Raw genomic sequence first — 24719 nt, forward strand, 5'->3', positions numbered from 1 at the left:
TTTTTCTGTTTATTAGTTGTTTGTAGAATATTCTAGAATGATTTGCTGAGCAATGTATCGATAATGATTGTATCGCCATATCGTCTGATCATCGTTATCCTGAGCTTTGTATCGCAAATCGTATCGTATCGTGAGGTACCAAGAGGTTCCCACTCCTACTCTACTTACTAACGTCATTTTCAGGTTACGACACTCATAAACGGGAAAATATTACCTCTTTTTAAGAAAAAAATTTCAGGTTACGAAATGCAAAAATATTTTTCTGTAAAAGGTAGGTATGTACGGTGTTTTTTGCACTGAAATAAGACTGAAAAAGTGGGGGTCGTCTTATATTCGCGGTCATATCATTGAAGTGAATGCTGAACTTGAGGAGTAAAGGTCTGTCATGACAGATCTCAGCTACTCTCAGGTTTAACCAGTTTGCATTATTTTTTTGCAATGTTTTTCCTTATTCTGATTTGTTTCAAGACTACAGTTACAGTTAGACCTCACTTTGACGCTTATTGTAGTTATTGCAATTTTGTTGTTTTATCACAATAGATTGGTTTATTTACATTTCAAAAACCAGAAGCCATTCCTTTACGAATGTGATTGCACTTTAGTTTATATATTTAAATGTTGAGATATTAAGATTTGAATGAGGCAAAATAACATGCTTTTTCTCTCAAATATATTGTTATAATCATTTGTTTCAGATGTACTGTAATTATTTTCTGTACAAAAATTAATTTGCTGTTCAAAAAGTCTTTTTTCAAACTTGAGTCTTGAAAAAGAGGGGGTCATCTTGTAAACGGGCCAATACGGTACTTCCTGCTTTATGCTAATGTTATTCTGCTCTCCTATTGGCCTATTGTTGATGACGTTTCAATTTCCATTTGGGTGTAGCAGTATGAAGACGTGCACAGGCGCGACAGTGTTGTTGTTATAGCAGGTTGATTTCTTCGCCAAAAGAGTTCCAAGTCTCCTCGCCTTTTGTCTCATGGAGAGTTTTTTTTTAAATCCCACACACGGTTCACTACATTCGTAGCACATTAGAACACAGCATCAGTGAGATAGGCAAGCCCCCTCTCAGTCTAAGTGGACTGGGCATCTAGCACAGTCAATTGCAGACAGTGAGTTAACTAATTTGGCCAAAAATAAGCTAACCCAGCCCACATGAGCTCTAATTGCCATAAATGTGGCCCGCGAACCAAAAATGAGATGAGATCCCTGGTGCAGAGTCTTCAGTGTAGACGAATAAAATGAGACAAGCCATTGGATAAATGCTCGGCTCGTCACACATCTCTGGGGGTTTAGGGCGCATAGGGCTGGACTAAGCTGGCCCGGACGCTCAGCTTCCCTGCATGATGATTGGATGATCTGTCTGAGGCTAAATGCTTTTTTGATTGAACAAATGAATGAACGAATGAACAAATCAGCGATCTTGTGCTGTTAACATCCGTGGGAGCATTTTTCATTTTACATTCCGTTGTTCCGAGTTGAATCAAATAATCCTGGAGACACTTGCTTTGTTAAAAACGACGCCTTGTTGGGCCCCAGATCCACAGGTGGGTAGTAACGTGTTACATTTACTGCGTTACATTTACTTAAGTTTTGAGAAAAATGTACTTTTAAGAATAGTTTTACTAAGCCATACTTACCATACCATAACGGTACTCTTGCTCCGCTACTTTGGGCTACACTAGTTGTTACATTTCCCCTCTTTATTCTACATATTAAATTTGACTTTTTTTCTGCCAGACACGCCAACAGTTAGGCTACCAGTTTCACCAATGAGACGCCGCAACAATAATCACTTGACTCCATTATACCAATCAGACTTAAACTTGCCGTTCTATGATCACGCAGGCCTGTTTAATCATGTGGCCTCTTTAAAGTGCTGTAAAAAAAATTTTTTTTGGACATAGAGCGCTGCCATCAAAATGGGCATGCGCAGATTTTAACCTCTCTCCCAGTTTTTATTTGGCACAGATTGACCACGAAAAACCGGAGATATGATCCTTTTACTTTCATAATAAAATATGTTTTCTCCACAAGAGGGCACTCATGCTTTTTGGATGAATGATGCTTCATTTCTGTAATTTTTTTTCTTTTTCCGGAATTCAATGTTTTTTTTATTTCTTTGGATCAATGTGGTTATGTAATAGGTTATAGTCTTCTTCCTCAAAGTACAATAACAACAGTTCATATCGATAACTTTATGCTGGGAAAAAAAATACCAATGTTTAAAAAAATACTAACATTGTAAGCAGTTACTCACAATGTTTCTCATTACTTTAGTATTCTTTTCACCAAATACGTTTTTACTTGTACTTGAGTATAATTTTTGGATGGCTACCTTTACTTTAGTCATATTATTTTGAAGTAACGCTGAAGTGCTCAAAGGGTTTGACAAGCCTTTTCAAAACTGTTGAAAATATGTTTCTGACTGGTAGTTAGTTTCTGAGTTGCCTTGTTGACAAAACCGATGGCAGTGCTTTGAAGGAAGTGGCAGCTTTCTTAATGGACATGTGAGATGCCCCCTTGTTCTCCTAAGTGTAATGAATTATTCAGGCAGCGCAGTTGCATGCTGGGAGCTGCCGCCGGCATCCGAGAAGGAAGAAGACAAGAGGAACTCCTGATAAATAATTCACCGGAGCCCTGCTGATGCACGCACAAAACATGTCACCTTCATGTGACGGAAATGATTCAAAATAGAACTTTATATAGGCACAACAAAGCTCATTTTCACATGCTGAAAAAATGTTTTTTTAATCAAGCATATTATTCTTTTTATCTTTAATTCATTTATGATATCTGTCAATTCAAATGTATGTCTGTTCAAAATTGACAGCCAATTCGGCTCTATCCATCAATGCCCAATTGACGACCACATCTGTCAATTCCATTGACTACAATAACTGTCAATTCCATTGACAACATTATCCGTCAAGTCCATTGATGGAAAAATCCGTCAGTTGATAGATAGGAATTGTTGGATATATCTGTCAATTGAAACTCACAAAATATTGGACTTGCACGTGACAGCGTAAGTAGCGCACATGTAGATGGAACTGTTTCAAGATCGGGTGACTTTGACTTTGCCATGCCTATAATTAAAGAGGATTTAAAGACATTATAGTCCCTTTCAGGCATAAATTCACAATAGAAGGATGATTGGATGCCACATGACTGGACATCGAGCATTGGTGATAGTGCTGAAAGAGTTGTTAAAAAGATGTGAAGAGGTGTGTTGAGCCTAGAGGAGTTTATTGAGGCGGGTGTGTGCTTTTGTCCCACTCTTGGCGCACGCTGTCAATCCACTCGTTGTAGTTGGACACCTTGGTATAGATGCCCAGCTTGTCTTGGCGGCCACATCCCTCGCCCCAGGACACCAGGCCCAGAAGAAACCAGGTGCCAGCATGCAGTGTGACCATAGGTCCGCCGCTGTCACCTTCGCAGGCGTCCACGCTGCTGCCCAGGATTCCGCCGCACAGCACGTTGTCGGAGATGTTGTGCGACATGTGGGCTGCGCACACGTCGCGGTCCACCAGCGGCACGCGGATGACATTGAGGGCTGAGCTGAAGCGCCGGCTGTCCGCGCTTTCCTTGCCCCAGCCCGTCACCACCGTGGGGGTCCCGTTGCGGTGGAGGACGCGCTCGGCCAGCGTCCGGCCGGGGAGGCACGCAGGCAGAATGTAATCGGAGAGAGGCGCCGGACCTTCCAGGCGCAGGAGCGCGATGTCGTTGTCCACCGTGTTACTGTCATAGTCGGGGTGGCGGAAGGCCTTGACCACTCCAAGCATCACCTCCGTGCCCTCGTCACGGAAACGCTCGTAGTCGCCTGCGGACCATTTGGACAAATCTCAGTCCTTTGCTATTAGCTGTGCTTAGTTCATTCACGTAGATCTTTGTTGACATATTTAGTATTTTTTGCCGTACGAGAATAAAGTGTAATTGCACATCCACTCAGTGGGTGGCAGTGGGCTCTCATTTTCAGAGTGTGTGCAGTATTTTTAACCAGACAAGAGCACACAGCAAAGACCACTGGAGATATGAAGAGCTAAGATGAGGTAATATGACGAAACTTCTGTAGCGTTTGGCTTTTGGCTGTGACTTTTAATGCAGTGGGAGACGAGAAAACCCCGGTCAGTTTACTGTGTCTAAAAAATGTTTGCAGCGGACAGCAGGAAGCTAAATCAATTAAGTTGTCACTTAAAGACTTTAGACCCCTATCACACTGATAAGCCGCTTATTATTTTTTTCAGCAAAAATGCGCCAAATATTGCCAACAATCGTCCCTCTTTGTCAGTGTTACATCAGTAAACCAGAGAGCACTGTTAGCATCATATAAGGTGGCATACTAAGTTGCTCAGTACAAAATAACCCCACACCATAGCAAAGGAGCTGATACTGCCTGGAGCAAAAATAAAAACTGTCCCTCTGTGCAATGACACTGTCGTTTTTGGTGTATTAATTTTTGTTTTTTCAATCAAATTGTTTGGCCTATTGTCCTCATGCTTTAATGTTGCTAATCAATTTGAATTTAATATTATTTATTTTCCAGTATTAAATGAACAAAAAAATGTACCTTGAGTGTTTTTTTACAGGTTAGATGTCACTCTTTTTTTTTTTTTAATTCGGGCATATTGATGCGGTTTAAGAATTTTCTGTTACAAACAAAACAATGTTGATAAAGGTTTTATTGTAAGTATTTATTGTAAGTAACAGAAAATAATTGAGAAGCGTTGGTATATATTAACAGGGCTATTATCTTAATTATTAACTAAACATCCATTTCTGCCCACTGTTTTGATACTAGGCAATATGACCTGATGTTTAGAGTGAGCTATCCTATTCTCACATCTCAAACGGAGCAAGCAACTTACCCAGTCGAACTCGGAACCGCAGGTTGTTCTCCAGGCAGTGGGCGGCCGTCAGGACCCAGTTCTTGTCGATTAACACGCCGCCACAATGGAAACGGCCTTTAGCGTTCTGCAGCAGGACCTGCGAGGCACAACGGCTGCTGCCGCGTCACTACTGGACAAACTATTTATGTAAGGTTCTTTAACATTTTAAGGCAAGCACTTGACTCCACCATGATCATGGCCAAAGTTAAAATACCCTATGGTTTAGATTTCAGAAAAACAAACAAAAAACAACCACCCAAAACAATCTAATGTACTTAACTCTTTAACCCCACTCATTGAACCCAGTGTCTGCCATTGGCAGAGCTAGACGTGCATGACTTCCCCAGTCACAGTCTCATCTGACCTATCTTCCCTCTCCTTATATTAGTTTTAGACAGCAATGCTACTTATTTTAGGGAGCATATAGTGAAACTGCCGTTGATAAAAGTTGGCATCCACTCCATTTCAACTGGGATGGCTGGCATTGAGTGAGTTTTTACCGCTATTGACAGCGGCACACATTCAAAATGGATTTGATGTGATCACCACCAACAGCAGCCAATGAGTTAACGATCTTTTGTGTCACTATTCCCTCTGTTCTTTCTTTCTCTTTGCCCCGCGAAACCCTCTTGAAACACTCACAAACAATGGGAGTACACCAAACTCAACGTGCCACTCATGTGGCACATTAAAACTGTATCAGTCTTTAAAGGGCAACTGAAGAGCTTTTCAGATTTCGCTCTTACGTGTTTTACTCAGTTGAATTGTATTAAATGCGCCATTCGCTCTCTCAAAAAGTCACATAAAAAAATAAATAAATAATCGACCGCGTAGTTTTTGAGTTATGGCCATAGCAACACCATAGCAACGAAGGACGGGCCTTCCTGCCAACCCCTACCTCATGATATAACTTCCAGGAAGCCTCGCCACCACTCTGAACACGGAAATATGGTACCACGCTATCCTCGCCATATATTGCAAACATTTTCTGGGTTTTACTCGCGGGATTCGTCATCCCATCTCGATGTGTAGCGATGAATTACTCACAGGAAGACTCGAGACTCTAGGAGTGGTCAAAAAAAAAACTTCTCTTGCAAAGGTTTGGATCGTTTTTGTTACGATGCATACAGGTCCCCAATCGGCTCATTTTTTCATCATTTCAGCCACGACAGCTTTGAAAACCTACAACAATGCAACCTTGGTTTTACAAATGGTAAATGGTGTTATACTTATATAGCGACGTAAGTAGAACATTAATGGCTTTTTTTGATAAACGAGGGGGACTCCTACTGCCTGTTTGTTGAAGTGCGACATTTTTTTTTTTTTTTTTTTTGCTGTTGGCCTGTCATAAGTAGATAGGTTGGCTGACATGTCATCTACTCATGTGATTTTATTACTATATCAATAGGTGTTATGTAAATTCAAATGTCCCCAGCACCAAATAGGTCCTTGGCTCGTTGTTTTTTATACTTCAACATCAAGGTCTGCCTATTTGAAGAGGGAACAATAGCATCAAATAGATGCTGCTATGACTGGGGCATTATTATTTGATCACCAAGAAATTATTATTAAATTAAAATTAGGATTCATCCAATATTTTCAGGCTGCTGTGATTTTTTTTTTCTCCAGGAAGCCAAACATAAAAAATTAAGTGGCGGAAACCCTCAACACGAAAAAAGCGTTGCAAGTCAGTTGCCACCCAGTTTCCCAAAATCAAGAGCGAGTGGGTCGAGTCATATGATGACCCAAGTGATGCGGTGACCAGCGATGACGACTGAAGAGATCCTATGAGGCCTGCCAGATGCTGAATTTCTTTCATCTGCGACATCAGATGACAATGACTTAGGAGAAATAAATGTAGCAAATTTTGATGACATGAAATCATAAACTAGTCATATATACAGTACACATTTTTTAAAAGAAAAATCTAGTTACCTTCATATTTTAACCCTTTAAGGTCTGGGCCTATTTTGTCTGATTTTGCATGCGTTTGAAGTTGCCTTTATATTTCAAAGAAAGAATTGTTTACGATGGCCTGGTTTGGTCCCTTTTTTTGTGACACCTTGAACTTCATGTCCAAACTGTTGTTTCCGTCACTGACCAATTATAAATCATCATTTTGGGCCCAAAAAGACCAAAAATTCCACAATCGTTTTGTCAAAATTTTTAATTTTGATGTCCAATTGACAACCAAACATGCGTAACGAACCGTTTTGAAACTTTGTAATATTTATTCAACATGTTAGGATGAACATTCAACCAAAAAAATTTAGAATAAATAGTCTTATATTTGACAATTCAACATAAACAACAGGTATAGCATAGGCGTTTTTTGCCTTTATACATGCTCTAGTCAAAACAGGTTATTTACAGCAGACCGAACAGTGAAAAAATATATACCATCTAACACAAAAAGTGTTTAGAGGCCATCTCTTTATGAGTTTAGGTATTGCGGCCCATCACCTGATGAAAAATATGTACACACAATCAAGCTTCTTGAACACACATTTATATACACAAATTGAGAAGACTGATTGTGGGAAAAAATGTATATATATATATAACATTGGGGGGAAAAAAGTATTTTCAAAAATATTTACAATAAACAAGTTAAATTTTTTTCAGGCATGCCATTTCGAAAAGCAGTTTCGTCCTGGAATTCGAAACAGGGCGACATCACACAGCCCACACTTCCATGGGGTGTTGGTCCTCTTTCCACCCTTCCATTTTCATTTCACTTTACTTTCATTGTCACTATAAATGTACATGAAAAAAGTCAGTATTTATGAAAATAATAAAGTATAAAATAAAAATATATACAGCAATAAATAATAATGGAAATCTATATGTATGACAATAGAAAGAATACCATAGCTGAATATGTGCTACATCCCTAATCTTCATATAGAAAGAAGATCACCACAATTATAAATTCCTGCCTTGGATACACACAGTTCACGTACGACTTTGATCTGATATGCACATTTTATTATTATATACACAAACACACACTTATATTGCATCAAAATTAACTTTGTCATGCAATATCAAAAGAAACTTTCAAAAGAAACTTTTTCCAGCCTAAAAAAAAAATAAGTGAGTTTGCTTACCTCTGCTCGTCGATGGCGTCACCCACGTGTTCAAATACGTCACTATCTTCACTCGAGGACTCTTCCGAAGAAGACGGTGATGACGAATTTGGACCATCCTCTTCCTCAAGTTGATCAAATAGCACAATTGCTTGCGCTAAATTTAGTTTTCCGTTCATTCTCAAAGTCACACAAAGTCGCTGCTCGATCCAAACGGCCGTCGGCCCGCCACCTCGCTGCTTCAGAACACTCCTCCCTCTCGTTCGGTGGAACCTCGCATGGCAGTTATATTTATTTAAAAAACGCATTTTGTGCTTCCACTGTGACTTCGAAAGGGTTTGTTTGATTTGTGGTTTTTTTCATGGAGCTTCCGTTTTGAAAAAGGACAAGAAATGATGGAAATATAGACACAAACAAATGATCCATGCAGCGTTTTAATGTTTTTTTGAGAGGACAATAAAACTATAAAACTTAAATGACAATATCTCACGTTTTAATTGGTCGATTGACTTCAAATAATAACGAGAGTAAACCGCAACTTCCGCACTTTAAAACGAGACCAGCCAACGGCATGTGGGTGACGTATTTAAAACGTGAGGGCGCTTCAAAGACGACGTGCGCTGAGGACGCGCCGGCGCGTCCTTCGACTCTCAAGGGTTAATGATAATGCATTATCTTTGTATAGAGAACTCTTCATGCTACAGAAAAGAGTAAATACATATTTCCCACTGCCATTATCATTTTTCAATGTTGCGCTAGTCCGTTGCTATCCTAACTTTGTGTTGCTTACTAAAATTATGCTCTTTGATGTGTGCCATTGTGTGCTTGGTATAAATAACATATGTTGTGTCACAATCTGACAACGAAAGCCAATGCTGATTCAACATAAATCTGGTATCATTTATTATTGTGGCCTATTGAATATTTTTTCAGAACGTAATTAGTACAATATATTATATACCAATAGAATACATTAAACAGTCAACAAAATGTGTCAATGTTGTTAACAATTTATGGTTTTATTTTTTTAATGTAATGCATGCCCCTGTCAGTGCTTCAGCCTCCTCAAGTTTGGCTCTTACGTCTGGGATCTCCTGATGACACAGGCATACTCTTGGAAGGGTAATTACTTGACGGTTTACAGCAACACCTGGAAAATAAAATGGTTTTGTCATTTATTTTGAAATATCAATAACATCATTCATTTAGCCACATTTGGGCTAGCTTTATCATATTTAGATTGGTAGGAGCTGTCCCATTACCTAATATCCAGTTTTAGCTATGTGTAGAGCATGGAAAAATATACAACCATGTAATCGCATTCTTTCTAATAAAAAAATCACGATGCTGGACTTACCACTCACTCTCCCGTTCGTGAAGTGTCGAGCTGTCAATTGGCGTCATGACGCCATCTGCTGTGTCAAGTAAATCGCCGCCATCTGACGCCTCAGGTTCAAACAAGTAGGGATTAATTGTAGTTCATCTTTTCTGGGAGCCTTTGCCATCGGTAGCGTCACGAAAGAGCGATCCTGAATGGTTACCTTTGGTGGAAATATCACTGACATCGTTGTTGCTGCTATGCTAGCTGTGGGTAGTCTTCTGTTGCCTATGTCACACTTCCGGGTTTGCGAAGGGACCATTAACGGAGTGCAAAAAAACTAAAAAAAACGCAAATTATCCTTACAATTACGTGTTGATAATGTCATGGTTGTTTTGACGAACTCGTCCAACGTTTATATTCATAACATTACACCAAAATCCGGAAAGGTCTTCAGTTGCCCTTTAATTAAAGACACTTAGATTTACCATTGTAAGTAGTCGAACAGGATAGGTTTAAAAATATATTAAGGCCTACATGACCCATATAATATTTTCTCAATGACTAAAAATCTGTAAATAAGTGGTCGTGCGAGCAGTGTGTCATTTTTCTCACCTGCCAAGGACTCTCGCCCTTCTTGCCCACCTCCCCACCCACCATCCACGGCGTCAGACCCTCTAGGCGCCTCGTGTAGGATGAGCGTCCGATCAGCAACTGCCCGCAAGACGACAGTCCTGCATGTATGAAACCGGACGCCGATGAGACTGTTTGCTTAGGTGGCGCTGTTTCTTTTGTGTTCTGACCTTTGGCCAGGCAACTCCTGCCGTCGTTTTGCAGTTTGTAGCCGGGGACGCAGCTGCACGTCCGCCTCAGGCCGTCCTCGCTCTCCGTGCATTCGTGGTCGCAGTCTCCATTGTTCTCACTGCAGTTGGTCGCTGTTTGAACTAAGGTAAGCGGACTCCATCAGAAAAAGGTTAACTAATTGGCTGCCATTGACGGGGGCTAGACGTCCAATCCACTTTAAATACAACTGGGATTGGACATCTACTGTCTAGTGATACTCATTTAAAGACTTAATTTTTAAAAATGGCCCTAAAAAAGTCTTTTCCAAAGCAAATATTTTGGTGCCAAAGAAAAAAAAATTCTAATTAATTAGCGACTTTGTAATGAATATATCTTGATTAATCGCAAATTATGATTTGTCCCCAAAATATATTTCATATTTTAAAATAAATGACAGTAGTGTTGTACAATATGAGGATACATATCTGCAAAACGATATAAAATTTTCCACTGACATCTTGTCTAACATGTCTATCGTGATTGCCATTGTCACCATAAATAGACCTGTTCCTGCAATGCATATTTTGGCCAGCAGATAGCGCCTACTTTGCATAGAATTAGTACATTTTGGGATTCCATATGCCACCAATCGGCCTCAAAATGATCCTACCCAAAATTTGTTAATTGGCATGTATGATGAAAATTCTAACACATGTAATCCACACGGACAACATAATTCGTTCCGATAGCAATACTAATTCATTGATTATTAATTATATTACGCTAACTTAACGTAGAGCAGTTTTAAAACTCAAAAGTAACAGTAATAAAGGTATCTTTACATTTGAGCAAAACTATTTATGTTATTGCTGCTGATACATACTGTAATAGATAATTCTTGCTCACAGCAATGCAATTATGTGACTACAGTGGGGCAAATAAGTATTTAGTCAACCACTAATTGTGCAGGTTCTCCCACTTGAAAATATTAGAGAGGCCTGTAATTGTCAACATGGGTAAACCTCAAACATGAGAGACAGAATGTGGAAAAAAACAACAGAAAATCACATTGTTTGATTTTAAAGAATTTATTTGCAAATCATGGTGGAAAATAAGTATTTAGTCAATACCAAAAGTTCATCTCAATACTTATGTACCCATTGTTGGCAATAACGGAGGCCAAACGTTTTCTGTAACTCTTCACAAGCTTTTCACACACTGTTGCTGGTATTTTGGCCCATTCCTCCATGCAGATCTCCTCTAGAGCAGTGATGTTTTGGGGCTGTCGTTGGGCAACACGGACTTTCAACTCTCTCCACAAATTTTCTATGGGGTTGAGATCTGGAGACTGGCTAAGCCACTTCAGGACCTTAAAATGCTTCTTACAAAGCCACTCCTTTGTTGCCCTGGCTGTGTGTTTGGGATCATTGTCATGCTGAAAGACCCAGCCACGTTTCATCTTCAATGCCCTTGCTGATGGAAGGAGATTTTTACTCAAAATCTCTCGATACATGGCCCTATTCATTCTTTCCTTTACACAGATTAGTCGTCCTGGTCCCTTTCGAGAAAAACAGCCCCAAAGCATGATTCTTTCCACCCCCATGCTTCACAGTGGCTATGGTGTTCTTCGGATGCAATTCAGTATTCTTTCTCCTCCAAACACGACAACCTGTGTTTCTACCAAAAAGTTCTATTTTGGTTTCATCTGACCATAACACATTCTCCCAGTCCTCTTCTGGATCATCCAAATTCTCTCTAGCGAACAGCAGACGGGCCTGGACGTTTACTTTCTTCAGCAGGGGGACACGTCTGGCAGTGCAGGATTTGAGTCCCTGGCGCCGCATTGTGTTACTGATAGTCAGTGTTGTTAATAACGGCGTTACAATATAACGGCGTTACTAACGACGTTATTTTTTTCAGTAGTGGGTAATCTAATTAATTACTTTTCTCATCTTGGCAACGCCGTTACCGTTACTGAGGACGGAAAGGCATGCGTTACTATGCGTTACTATATTGGTCGAAAAGTCTGAGGGAGACGGACTCACCGAGACGACAGAGCAGAGCAGGAGTGGGGAGAGGCAAGAAAGTTGTGACGCCGAGCAGACGCGATGCTAGGTAGCTCCAATAATCCATGTTGTAGCCGATAGCCTACAAACTACGCCCGCATGTTATGGTAGATATGGTAGACATGGTAGACACAACACGTACTGTATATAGATATAACTAGATGCAAAATGACAGACATGGCACTAAATGCGTTAGTAGATAGCCGCCATCTTGAAGCAGTAGACTTTTTAGGACGGCTCTGTTGTAGAGAACCTTCCAAGCGAACCTAAGTAACTTTTTATATAAAATACTTCTAAATCGGCAAAATCTTGACTTGAATCTATCTTTAAATGATGAAACAGTTTTAAAACTTTCATATGTCGAAAGTAGAGAGAAGGGAACTAATGCAATAATGGGAGCAATTCTAACAACTTTTAACAGTTGATCCAGGGTAAAGAGTAAATTAGGGTAAAGAATTGGGCTCGGGCCAATTGTACCAAAAACCTTCACAAAAAACTTCACATAGTGTGGCCAATGTTTTTTTTTTTTTTTTTTTTTTTGAGGAAAAAAAAAAAAAGTAATTATCACCAATTACTTTGCCAAGTAATTAATTACTCTTACATTCAGGTAATTGAGTTACTAACGCAATTAATTTTTGGGAGAAGTAATTTGTAACAATAATTAATTACTTTTTTTCAGTAAGATTAACAACACTGCTGATAGTAGCCTTTGTTACTGTGGTCCCAGCTCTCTGTAGGTCATTCACTAGGTCCCCCCGTGTGGTCCTGGGATTTTGCTCACCCTTCTTCTTATCATTTTGACGCCACGGGTGAGATCTTGCATGGAGCCCCAGATTGAGGGAGATTATCTGTGGTCTTGTATGTCTTCTATTTTCTAACAATTGCTCCCACAGTTGATTTCTTTACACCAAGCGTTTTACCTATTGCAGATTCAGTCTTCTCAGCCTGATGCAGGTCTACAGTTTTTTCTCTGGTGTCCCTCGACCGCTCATTGGTCTTGGCCATAGTGGAGTTTGGTGTGTGACTGACTGAGATTGTGGACAGGTGTCTTTTATACCAATAATGAGTTAAAACAGGTGCCATTAATAAAGGTAACGAGTGGAGCTCATTAGACCACGTTAGACCTCGTGAGAAGTAGTTAGACCTCTTTGACAGCCAGACATCTTGCTTGTTTGTAGGTGACCAAATACTAATTTTCCACTCTTATTCGGAAATAAATTCTTTAAAAATCAAACAATGTGATTTTCAGTTTTTTTCCACATTCTGTCTCTCATGGTTGAGGTTTTTCCATGTTGACAATTACAGGCCCCTCTAATCTTTTCAAGCAGGAGAACTTGCACAATTGGTGGTTGACTAAATACTTATTTGCTTCACTGTACATTTGACTATAAATGTCAACAAACGAAATATACACACCACAAAGTGCTACACAATGCTCATACTGTATATTATGAATTTTAAGAAGAATACGACTTTTTTAGGGCATAAACAGCGAGATGAAATAGCAAGCAATAGTTGCCGAAGTTAATTCGTCTTTCAGCACTCTGTTTGCTCTGAGCTGGAGTAGTCATTTGATAACGCCTGTTGAATTATGGCTGCCACTATTTTGAGCGAGCAATAATGGATTTCAAGCACAGAAAAATTGAATTTGAGCACAGAAAAATTTTTTTGAGCGAGCAGTTAAACAATAATAGTGGCAGCAATATAACGCAATATAGAATGAGCTGGAACCTAACAAACTAGTTACACATTAGTAGCTCTAGGGGGTGACAAAGCATTACAAATACAGGTCGTCCCTGGGTTACGACCCTTACGCTGGCGACATAACCAGAATTTCCGCGTAAATCGGAATTAACCCTCTAAGTGCCCCTAATACCACCTAAATCTCAAAATAACTATCCAAAAACATGAAATATACATTATTGTACTGCCCTAGCCATGACGTCGGAGCTAAATTCTAGCTATACAGTGAGCTAGGCTGAAATCTTTCCCCTCTCTCTCTCTCTCTCTCACTCGGCTGCATAGGAGCAAATGCGGTCTTCCTTGTGTGTGCAAATACTTTCTTCTTCATGTATACATGCGCTCTTACTCACGTGCTAGTATTACCTGGTCTACACTTCCTGCGCTAAAATAAAAGCATGCATCACAAAACAAAAGTCAACATTTTAATCAAATACACATTTTGCCTAAGGGCTGAACAGTCATATTAAAAAAAAAAAAAAAAAAAAAAAAACGACTGGAGACAAAATGGCGGACGAGACTCCAGCGTCGTAAAGTTGAAATCACGTAAGTCGGGTACATCGTAACCCTGTGACTACCTGTAAAGACAGCGGCTAACATTATTGTTTACACTGACTGACGCTGGGCTGCTATAGGTGTGCAAACACCCCAGCAATGGCGGCCAACTACTAGAGGGCGATGTGCACAAATCTCTACTCGGATTAATCAAGAGGCACATAACAGATTGCAGTCATTACCAAATTATTTATTATTTCTCTGCGGTCTGGTAGCAAATGCGCCATGGACCGGTACCGGTCCCCGGATCACTGAATTAGACGATTTACATGTAAAACACGATTCCTTATACATATAAGAAAGCCACTTTGGAATGAATTTCGAATCTTGAGATTCCACTGTATATTATGTAGTGACACATTGATAGTCATTCACCCATACAGTATATGGCGCATAGGAGTATCGCACAGTACTAGTAATCGAACATTTCTTCCAGTCCAAATGGATTGGACATCTGTCCCGTTATTGGAATCTAATGACGTAAAGTAAATTCACTCGGTTGCACTATTTGGTTCTATTTCATTTTTGGTCCAAAGCTGATATCAAATAATATTTGTTGTGGGTTGGTGTTGGAACTTACCGTATTCGCAGTACTTGCCCTCGTATCCGGGGTTACAGCTGCACACGTAATCTTGCAGAATGTCCACGCAGCGCCCATGGACACACTGGTTGGATATGCACTGGTTCCCGTCTGAAACGCGCACACACACAGCGTGTTTCCTTTTTTCCCCACAATGCTTTGCGTAACCGACTGTGTCAGGGCAGCTCACCTCGGTACACTGTCCAGAATTCCAGCTGGCAAAAGAAAGGCCACAGTCAACCTCGATGCATCCTTTATTTTTGTGTACTGTATGCGTGTGCATTGTTATGGTTATGGTGTTATACTTATATAGCGCTTTTCCACCTTTCAAGGCGCTCAAAGCGCTTTATACATATGCATACAATATATATGTGTGAGTGTGTCACATATTTACATAGTTGTGTTAATTAAAGATTTGAAGGAAACAAAACTTAAAATTTCATGTTTTTTTCATTAACATATTGAAAATGATCATAATATAATCATAATATCATAAGGAAAAATTTCAACTTTACCTAATTTTACATACTTTAAATACCGCAATACTACGAGCTTAATGTCATGATGTAACATTATGTAGTATAGTGCTGCCATAATTAACCGATGAACTCGAATAATTTGATTAAAAAAAAAAAAAAAACTTCAAATGAAATTTTTGCTGCTTCAAGGATTCCTTTAATTAGAGTGGCGTTGTAGCGGTTTGTTTTGAAAGTGTTTGCATTTAGTTTTATTGATTTGGGTGGATACATTGCCCACTAGTGGCAACAGTGAATATGACATAACTCATTTAACATGGCTGAATCCAGCTGCTCCCCGTTAACACCAACATAAGGTTGTATGTTTTTGTTTGAGCTAACATGATTATTTATGCATTCGGAATTTAGTTTAAAAGTTTATTTCACAGTTCTTTGTGGGAATATGTGTTTGAATGAATTTGTTAAGAACATATAATTAAAAAATAAAAAATAAAAAAACGTTAGCATTTTATAGCATTTAAGAAAGCGGATTTTTGCTATGTAAGTTAGACAATTATTATTATTTTGTGTTTTTTTCCTACCGTTTGAGGGTAAGCTCAGGTATCTTAATTTATTTTAAAATGCGTTTTAACCTCTAGTGAAATGAAAGTGTAATTTTGCAGTTTGAAAAAACTTGTGAATGTTAATTTGTAGTCTCATTTAATGCTCTTAGCAAGCTTTTGTGTTTTTTCTTAAGTACACCTCTATGTGCTACATGGACACATCATTAGTAGGAGGTCATAGGGTGTTTCGGGTCTTTGATCATCAGACACACTCGCTCCAGCAACCCAACCGGGGGTGATCAGCCCCCGACTTGTGTCTATGTGGCCTGCTATTCCAAGGATCCCCCTCTGGATCCATAGCCATCTTGAGGCTTTTTTTGCAGCCTCAGAGAGTGATTTTATGGCTCTTCAACAGATCTGCCCTTTTACTCCAAAGAGTTTGAGGGTTCAAGATAGTGACTGGCCAGCAAAACCCGACACCCCACCTCAACTGATTGGCAGCAGGCTTTCCAGCCATTGCTCTGGCACTCGGTCACCAGCTCTGGATATTTGGCCCTCTTATGTTCCTAGCCTCCTCCAGTCTGTTTTACCAGGGGACAGTAAGGTCAACCAGGACCACTTGCTTTGTTGACTCTGATGTTAGCATCATGTCTGGGTGGAGTGAAGTGGCTAGGATGTTCTCTGGGAATTTGAGCTTTCTCCCCAGGTCGACTTGGAGTTTCCAGTCCTGTGCGGTGATGAGAAGCCCTTCACAGGTACAGTGCCTTGCAAAAGTATTCAGCCTCCTTGAACCTTGCAACCTTTCGCCACATTTCAGGCTTCAAACATAAAGATAAAAAATTTTAATTTTTTGTCAAGAATCAACAACAAGTGGGACACAATCGTGAAGTGGAACAAAATTTATTGGAGAATTTAAACTTTTTTAACAAATAAAAAACTGAAAAGTGGGGCGTGCAATATTATTCGGCCCCCTTGCGTTAATACTTTGTAGCGCCACCTTTTGCTCCAATTGCAGCTGCAAGTCGCTTGGGGTATGTTTCTATCAGTTTTGCACATCGAGAGACTGACATTCTTGCCCATTCTTCCTTGCAAAACAGCTCGAGCTCAGTGAGGTTGGATGGAGAGTGTTTGTGAACAACAGTCTTCAGCTCTTTCCACAGATTCTCGATTGGATTCAGGTCTGGACTTTGACTTGGCCATTCTAACACCTGGATAAGTTTATTTTTGAACCATTCCATTGTAGATTTGGCTTTATGTTTTGGATCATTGTCCTGTTGGAAGATAAATCTCCGTCCCAGTCTCAGGTCTTGTGCAGATACCAACAGGTTTTCTTCCATAATGTTCCAGTATTTGGCTGCATCCATCTTCCCGTCAATTTTAACCATCTTCCCTGTCCCTGCTGAAGAAAAGCAGGCCCAAACCATGATGCTGCCACCACCATGTTTGACAGTGGGGATGGTGTGTTTAGGGTGATGAGCTGTGTTGCTTTTACGCCAAACATATCGTTTTGCATTGTGGCCAAAAAGTTCAATTTTGGTTTCATCTGACCAGAGCACCTTCTTCCACATGTTTGGTGTGTCTCGCAGGTGGCTTGTGGCAAACTTTAAACGAGACTTTTTATGGATATCTTTGAGAAATGGCTTTCTTCTTGCCACTCTTCCATAAAGGCCAGATTTGTGCAGTGTACCACTGATTGTTGTCCTATGGACAGACTCACCCACCTCAGCTGTAGATCTCTGCAGTTCATCCAGAGTGATCATGGGCCTCTTGGCTGCATCTCTGATCAGTTTTCTCCTTGTTTGAGAAGAAAGTTTCGAAGGACGGCCGGGTCTTGGTAGATTTGCAGTGGTCTGATGCTTCTTCCATTTCAATATGATGGCTTGCACAGTGCTCCTTGAGATGTTTAAAGCTTGGGAAATCTTTTTGTATCCAAATCCGGCTTTAAACTTCTCCACAACAGTATCTCGGATCTGCCTGGTGTGCTCCTTGGTTTTCATAATGCTCTCTGCACTTTAAACAGAACCCTGAGACTATCACAGAGCAGGTGCATTTATACGGAGACTTGATTACACACAGGTGGATTCTATTTATCATCATCGGTCATTTAGGACAACATTGGATCATTCAGAGATCCTCACTGAACTTCTGGAGTGAGTTTGCTGCACTGAAAGTAAAGGGGCCAAATAATATTGCACGCCCTACTTTTCAGTTTTTTATTTGTTAAAAAAGTTTAAATTATCCAGTAAATGTTGTTCCACTTCACGATTGTGTCCCACTTGTTGTTGATTCTTGACAAAAAAATTAAATTTCATATCTTTATGTTTGAAGCCTGAAATGTGGCGAAAGGTTGCAAGGTTCAAGGGGGCCGAATACTTTTGCAAGGCACTGTACTTGGCTGATGTCGCGCCTGCTCCCCAGTTCTGACGAAGGCTGCTTGGGAGTGTGCTGGTACCTGCAGTTGGTAATAGCTGCACTAAATGTATCTGCCAGGGACTTCAGAAACTGGTCGTGATGCCAGTGGTACTGCCCTTCCCCCAAGGTCTTTGGGCAGCAGCTGAGGATGTGCTCTAAGGTGGCTCTCTTCTGGCATGGCTGGCATTCTGTAGTGTTTGCTAAGCCCCAATGCTGCAAGTTAGTTGGGCTTGGGAGAACGTCATACACTGATTGGATGAAGAACTTGATGTGGTGGGGTTCAAGCCTCCAGAGCTCTGACCAGGGGATTTTTCGCTGTTCAGCATGCTCCCACCTCGTCCAGGCGCCTTGTTGATTCATAGCCACTATCTTTACCTGCCGATCCTTCTCCACCTCAGTTCTGATCGCATCCTGTACCATCTGACGTTTTTCCTTTCCTATGGCTTTGTCGTAGCGGGGCTTGGGGTAGCTGCCAAGCACTGCCTGGCCCACAGCCGTATTGCCCACCAAGATGTTGTGCTGCAGTCGTGCCTCTGCTCTGTCCATGGCTTCCTGCGTCTTCCACTTCCTCCCGGTTTTCACCACGATTCCTGCTGTGGCGACTTCTTTGTGGGCAGAGTCCTGGTATATCATCAACTCCCTGGCACGTGTAACCTGAAACTCCTCAGAAAGGCCACTGATTAGGAGCTGCAGCATGGTGGAATGGCCATACAGAGTGATGCTGCTGAGGGATCGAGGGACCCCAAGCTTCTTGCGGAGAAAGCGGAGTCTTGGAAGGACTAAAATGTATTCTGCAATGCATAAAATGTTCCTAATCCGAATACTCGATTATGCGAACTAACTAATTGAGAGATTACGTACTTACTTCGATTACTTAAATAATCGATATCTGCAGCCCTAATGTAGTATTTAAAGAATAAAGACGTAATATTCGATTTTACGTACATAACGTAATATTACGATATTATTCACGTAATATTACATAAAGTTACATCAAATTACGACTTTACTGTTCTTATATCATATAAATTTATGTCATATAGTATTATGACTTTAAGATCGTATTTTCAGGAAGTGACACAAAATAATCAGGAAGAGACCTAAAAAAGGCCCAAAGTCAACAGTTTGTGACGCAGAAATGACCCAAAATCAGTGGGTAATGATTTGGAGATGATCCTATATCAAGCGCAAGTGACCCAAAATTTACTGCAAGTGGTCCAGTTAATAGGAAGTGAACTAAAATCAACAGGAAGTGTCCTGCAAATGCCCAAAATCCAATAAGAAGTAACCCGTGGGAGTTTACCAACCAGCAGAGTAAAGCATCCATTGCTCCAGAAATAGCTTTTTCAAGTAAATTTAGTTCTGTTACCATTTTCTTATGTACAGTACTTTGCAAAAGTCTTAGGCAGGACACCTGCCTAAAACTTTTGCACAGTACTGTATATTTTTTTTAATATTATGTATATACAGGATATACTGTATGTATATATTTTCCCCAAGTGGAAGCATCCATGATCCTAATAAATTTAATAATTAAAAAAATATATATACAGTACTGTGCAAAGGTTTTAGGCAGGTGTCCTGCCTAAGACTTTTGCACAGTACTGTATATATAAATGAAAAAAAAAAAAAAAAAGTAATGACATAATTATATAATAATAATGAATGATATTAAATTAATGTTTTTAAATGTGGAAGGATAGTCACTTGCCCTATAAGAGTGCTTCTCAATCTGCAGCCACTGTAAATAGTCTAATTTGTAAATAATGTAATTTGTCTATAAAATTAGTATTATTATAACCACACATCAGTATAACATTGTATCCTTTTTTGTATTAAAGGGAAAAAGTAAGGTAGATCGCCTTGCAATAAAGTATAACTTCATTAACATTGTTTTGTTTGTAACAGAAAAGACTCAATGCAAATACTGAATAAACAAAAAAAAGTGACATCCAAACTGTAAAAATATGCTCAAGGCACATTTTTTGACCATTTGATACTGAAAAATAATATGTAATAAAATCAATTAATCAAATTGATGAGCATCATTAACTCATGGGGACAGTATGCCAAACAATTTGATGGTAAAAACTAAAACTAATAGAACCAAAATGACAGTCTCATTGGGCAGAGGGACAGTTTTCATTTTTATTTATTTATGGTGTGGGGTTATATTGCACTGAGCAACTTGGTATGCCACCTTACAGTATATGATGCTAACAGTGCTAGCTGGTTTACTGATGTAACACTGACAAAGCGGGACACTTGTTGGCAGTATTCGGCACATTTTAGCTGGAGAAAAAAAAAAAAATTAGCAGCTAATCAGTGCGATTGGGGTCTAATGTCTTTAAGTGATGTCTTAATTGATTTGGCTTCCTGCTATCTGCTGCAAATAATTTTAGACACAGTAAATAGACTGGTCTTTCCTCGTCTCTCACTGTATTAAAAGTCAAAGCCAAAAGCCAAACGCTACATAAGCTTCGTCATATTTCCTCGTCTTAGCTATTCATATCTCCAGTGCTCTTGTTTGGTTGAAAAATACTGCGCACATTCTGAAAATGAGAGCGCCTCTGCCACCTACTGAGTGGATGTGCAATTACACTTTATTCTAGTACGGAAAAAAAAAAGTATGTTCGCCAAGGTCACATTGGCCACCACTGGCATCGCTCTGTGTCCCCATGGGGGGCGCGCGCCCCACTATTTGAGTAGAACTGCCCTACAAAGAGCTGAAGCAAATCTGGCTGTTCTCACCGTGGCCTCTCGAACCTTGAAGATCTCCCTGGCCTCCTCAAAGTTGCATGTCTCTTCGTTGCACTCACGTTCCAAAGATGGCGGTTTTAGTTCCTCCAGGAAGGTGTTCTCGCGCCGCGAGCGCAACAGCATGTGCGCCCGGGGCGCATCCGAAAACACTGAGGAGAAGGAGACTCCACCTGAGCCGGCCGTCCGGCCTTCCGCTAAACGGACGCTCACTCACCTGATAGGCTGAGCGAGGACGCCGCCCATAGGGCCAGCGTCAAGCAGGCGCAGACGCTCGGGTGGAGTGCTCGAACAACAAACATGGCCTACCGGGTGACGGCTGGATGACGTTACGTGGCTCAAGTGAGAAAACCTTGAAATCATATGCAATGTTATCTGACTAGGAAAAAAGCAGGCCTATGATTAGACGACAGACTGGAACATAAGTAAAATAAAAAATTAATATATAAATTTAAAAAATATATGTATTGTGGCTGTGCGTATTTAAAAAAAATAATCAATCAATAAATAATAATAATAGTAATAATAAATAAATATATTTTAGAAATCTATAAAAAATAAATTTTATAAAACTTTAAAAACAATAGTTGAAAATAAACTGAAAAAATACAATCGTGAACGAAAAAAAGTGCAGCCCACTCATATTTTGTCCTTGGCATTTTTTGCAAAAATAAAGAATGATTTTATGAAAAAATTAAAAGACTTTAAAAAAATCAGTAACTCACATTAATTAGAGTAAATTATTTTAACTGCACATTAACTTATTGTGAGGTAATACATAAACTGTATTTGATTAATATGTTATTAGAAATATGTTATAAATAATATGTTATTTTTAAAAAAGTGCTAAATAGCACTTTTAAATTCATTACAGAATGCGGTTAATGCAATTGCATGCAATTAATCATGCAGTTAATTGTATCAACTGCGCATTAACGCTCAGTTTTTTACCGTCTCCCATTGACAGCAATAGAGGTCTAATCTAGTTGAAGTGGGTAGCCTGGCAGCAAATCAACGAATGTTCATTCAAAATAAAGTGTGCGAATTACTGCTTTTGAATTTATCGCATTTAATCTCATGCGATTAATTATGATTCATATTAGTAACCATTGCCCAGCTCTTAAAAGTAAATGACTTAAAAAATTCCCTCCCCCTCAAAAAATGGACCTCACGTATTTGGCTTATGCCTTCCCATAGCTCAAGCTAATGATACCTTTCGCAGCTGTTTTTGCTAGCAAGTTAGCCAAAATGAATAAGTCACATTAGTCCGTTTTTTTGGGACTCTATTTCCTGATAAATTTGTGTTTTACACCCCTGATCTAAATCAACATGAATACAATTTTTCACTTTGATCAACGTCCAAACTCTGATCACTTACTTGCTAGTGTCGATGGTGTTTTGCTTGATTTTCAATGGCGTTTTGATGCGCTTTTGATGTCTTTCGATGTCTCTATGTTTGTGGCGTGTCAATGAGTGACTAGCGATGTTTACTGAGAGTCCACAGTCTGCCGCCCGGTCAACACAAAAAGCCAGCCAACCCCACTTAATGCACTTAACTCTCAGGTCTTTCCCAAATCTCTTCTATAGTGATAACTTTGTCATGTTACGCAATACTAAGGCTGCCATAAAGCATTACTTTTATTTTTCCAATAATCACCTGCTATTTTTGCCATTAATCAGCTCAGAAATCACATTATGTTACTCTTGCGAAAACATGGAGACAAGTTGGACCTTGAATATTGTGGAAATGTGTCATTGTTTTCCAAAGCTGATGTAGATGTTTGCCAATGTCTCAATCTGATTCATTGCTAAGCAAATCATCTGCTTTCATTGAGAACTATAGAAACTAGACAATGGTGAGTTTTTCTCCCCTTTTTTAGAAGATATATTGTATTATTGTTTTTTTTTTCCCCGATTGATTAGTTTCTTATTCCTATTCAGTGTATTTCGGGCTTTCTAAACCGAGGCCGATTGTGGACAACCAGCCGTTTATAAAGGTGGGATCTTGGGTGCATGTGATCGGGAGAACACTTGGTGGAAAATGGAGTTGGCTCGTTTAGCAAAGCCAGGAACCGTTGGCTCATCAAGTATGGCGCCAAGAAACCCATCCAGTTTCCTTTTGAAAGCCTCCACTGGGTTAAGGAGTTGGTCCAATTTAGTTTAGTTTTGGTGCTTTTGATGTAAATTAATTGACTTACAACATCCGAAGCCTCTTGCTGCCTCCTTTGGCTTTAGGGGCATTTAGGATAAATCCAAGACCCTAATTTCCAGCCTAGGGTTGGGAACCAAGTTGTTTAACATCTTGAATGGTAAATGATCAGATAGCACTCATGTCTGCGTTGGAGTGAGTAGATTTTAAGATATTTTAGTCTCTCCCAAGAGGAGAGATTCGTTTTTATTAACGATGGTTTTAGTGAACTTCCTCTGGACCGACTCAACATAGTTCATGTCTCGCTGGAAAGTAGGACTCGATACTTGGGATGCGAAGTCAAGAGTATGTCTCATTATTCCATTAAATAGCGTTAGCATGGTCCGAGGGTCTCTTGGTGTGAAGCACCTTCTGATCCAGCAACAGAGCTGGGCAGCTTTAGAAACCTTGAGCTTCACGTGGCTGGTAAAACTGCTGAGTTGAAGGTGAGACCAAGGTCAGTTGGTGTTTGAACATGCTCAAAGTTTGTCCCCATATCGTCATGGTAGTGGCCGATGACACTGTTAGAGCCATTTGACATTCTCAAGTGTTTACACTTCGAGGCGTTGACTGTCATGCCATTATCTTGTGCCCATTTGAGTATGGCATTAAGATCTTCTTGGATTGCCTGTACTGACTCCTTGATCAACCCTCGTTCGGCCACCTAGTTTGGAGTCATCGCAATAGAAGAAGGCCTTTGAAGACTTGGCAATGCTTTCCACAAGTACAGTGGGGCAAATAAGTATTTAGTCAACCACTAATTGTGGAAGTTCTCCCACTTTAAAATATTACAGAGGCCTGTAATTGTCAACCTGGGTAAACCTCAACCATGAGAGACAGAATGTGGAAAAAGAAAACAGAAAATCACATTGTTTGATTTTTAAAGAATTTATTTGCAAATCATGGTGGTGGTCAATACCAAAAGTTCATCTCAATACTTTGTTATGTACCATTTTTTGGCAATAATGGAAGCCAAACGTTTTCTGTAACTCTTCACAAGCTTTTCACACACTGTTGCTGGTATTTTGGCCCATTCCTCCATGCAGATCTCCTCTAGAGCAGTGATGTTTTGGAACTGGACTTTCAACTCCCTCCAAAGATTTTCTATGGGGTTGAGATCTGGAGACAGGCTAAGCCACTTCAGGACCTTGAAATGCTTCTTACGAAGCCACTCCTTTGTTGCCCTGGCTGTGTGTTTGGGATCATTGTCATGCTGAAAGACCCAGCCACGTCTCATCTTCAATGCCCTTGCTGATGGAAGTAGATTTTCACTGAAAATCTCTCGATACATGGCCCCAATCATTCTTTCCTTTACACAGATCAG

General features: G+C 39.9%; 1 protein-coding gene across 2 annotated transcripts; it reads right to left on the minus strand.

The window, feature by feature from the left end:
- Positions 1-2684: 2684 nt before the first annotated feature.
- Positions 2685-22734, minus strand: proca (protein C (inactivator of coagulation factors Va and VIIIa), a). Of its 2 annotated transcripts, none has more exons than XM_057858172.1 (9): positions 22586-22734; positions 21517-21559; positions 21202-21359; positions 15211-15235; positions 15021-15131; positions 10100-10240; positions 9912-10030; positions 4869-4986; positions 2685-3823 (listed from the first exon to the last, which is right to left on the minus strand). In XM_057858172.1, the coding sequence occupies exons 3-9, from the start codon at positions 21331-21333 to the stop codon at positions 3249-3251; spliced, it is 1221 nt and encodes a 406-aa protein (XP_057714155.1). In that variant the 5' UTR covers positions 21334-21359; positions 21517-21559; positions 22586-22734; the 3' UTR covers positions 2685-3248. The 2 variants fall into 2 exon arrangements, with proteins under 2 accessions (XP_057714155.1, XP_057714154.1); XM_057858171.1 differs by having other exon boundaries at positions 21425-21559; positions 22586-22727.
- Positions 22735-24719: the final 1985 nt, after the last annotated feature.

This window comes from Corythoichthys intestinalis, chromosome 14 (assembly GCF_030265065.1).
Source record: "Corythoichthys intestinalis isolate RoL2023-P3 chromosome 14, ASM3026506v1, whole genome shotgun sequence".
Taxonomy (NCBI): domain Eukaryota; kingdom Metazoa; phylum Chordata; class Actinopteri; order Syngnathiformes; family Syngnathidae; genus Corythoichthys; species Corythoichthys intestinalis.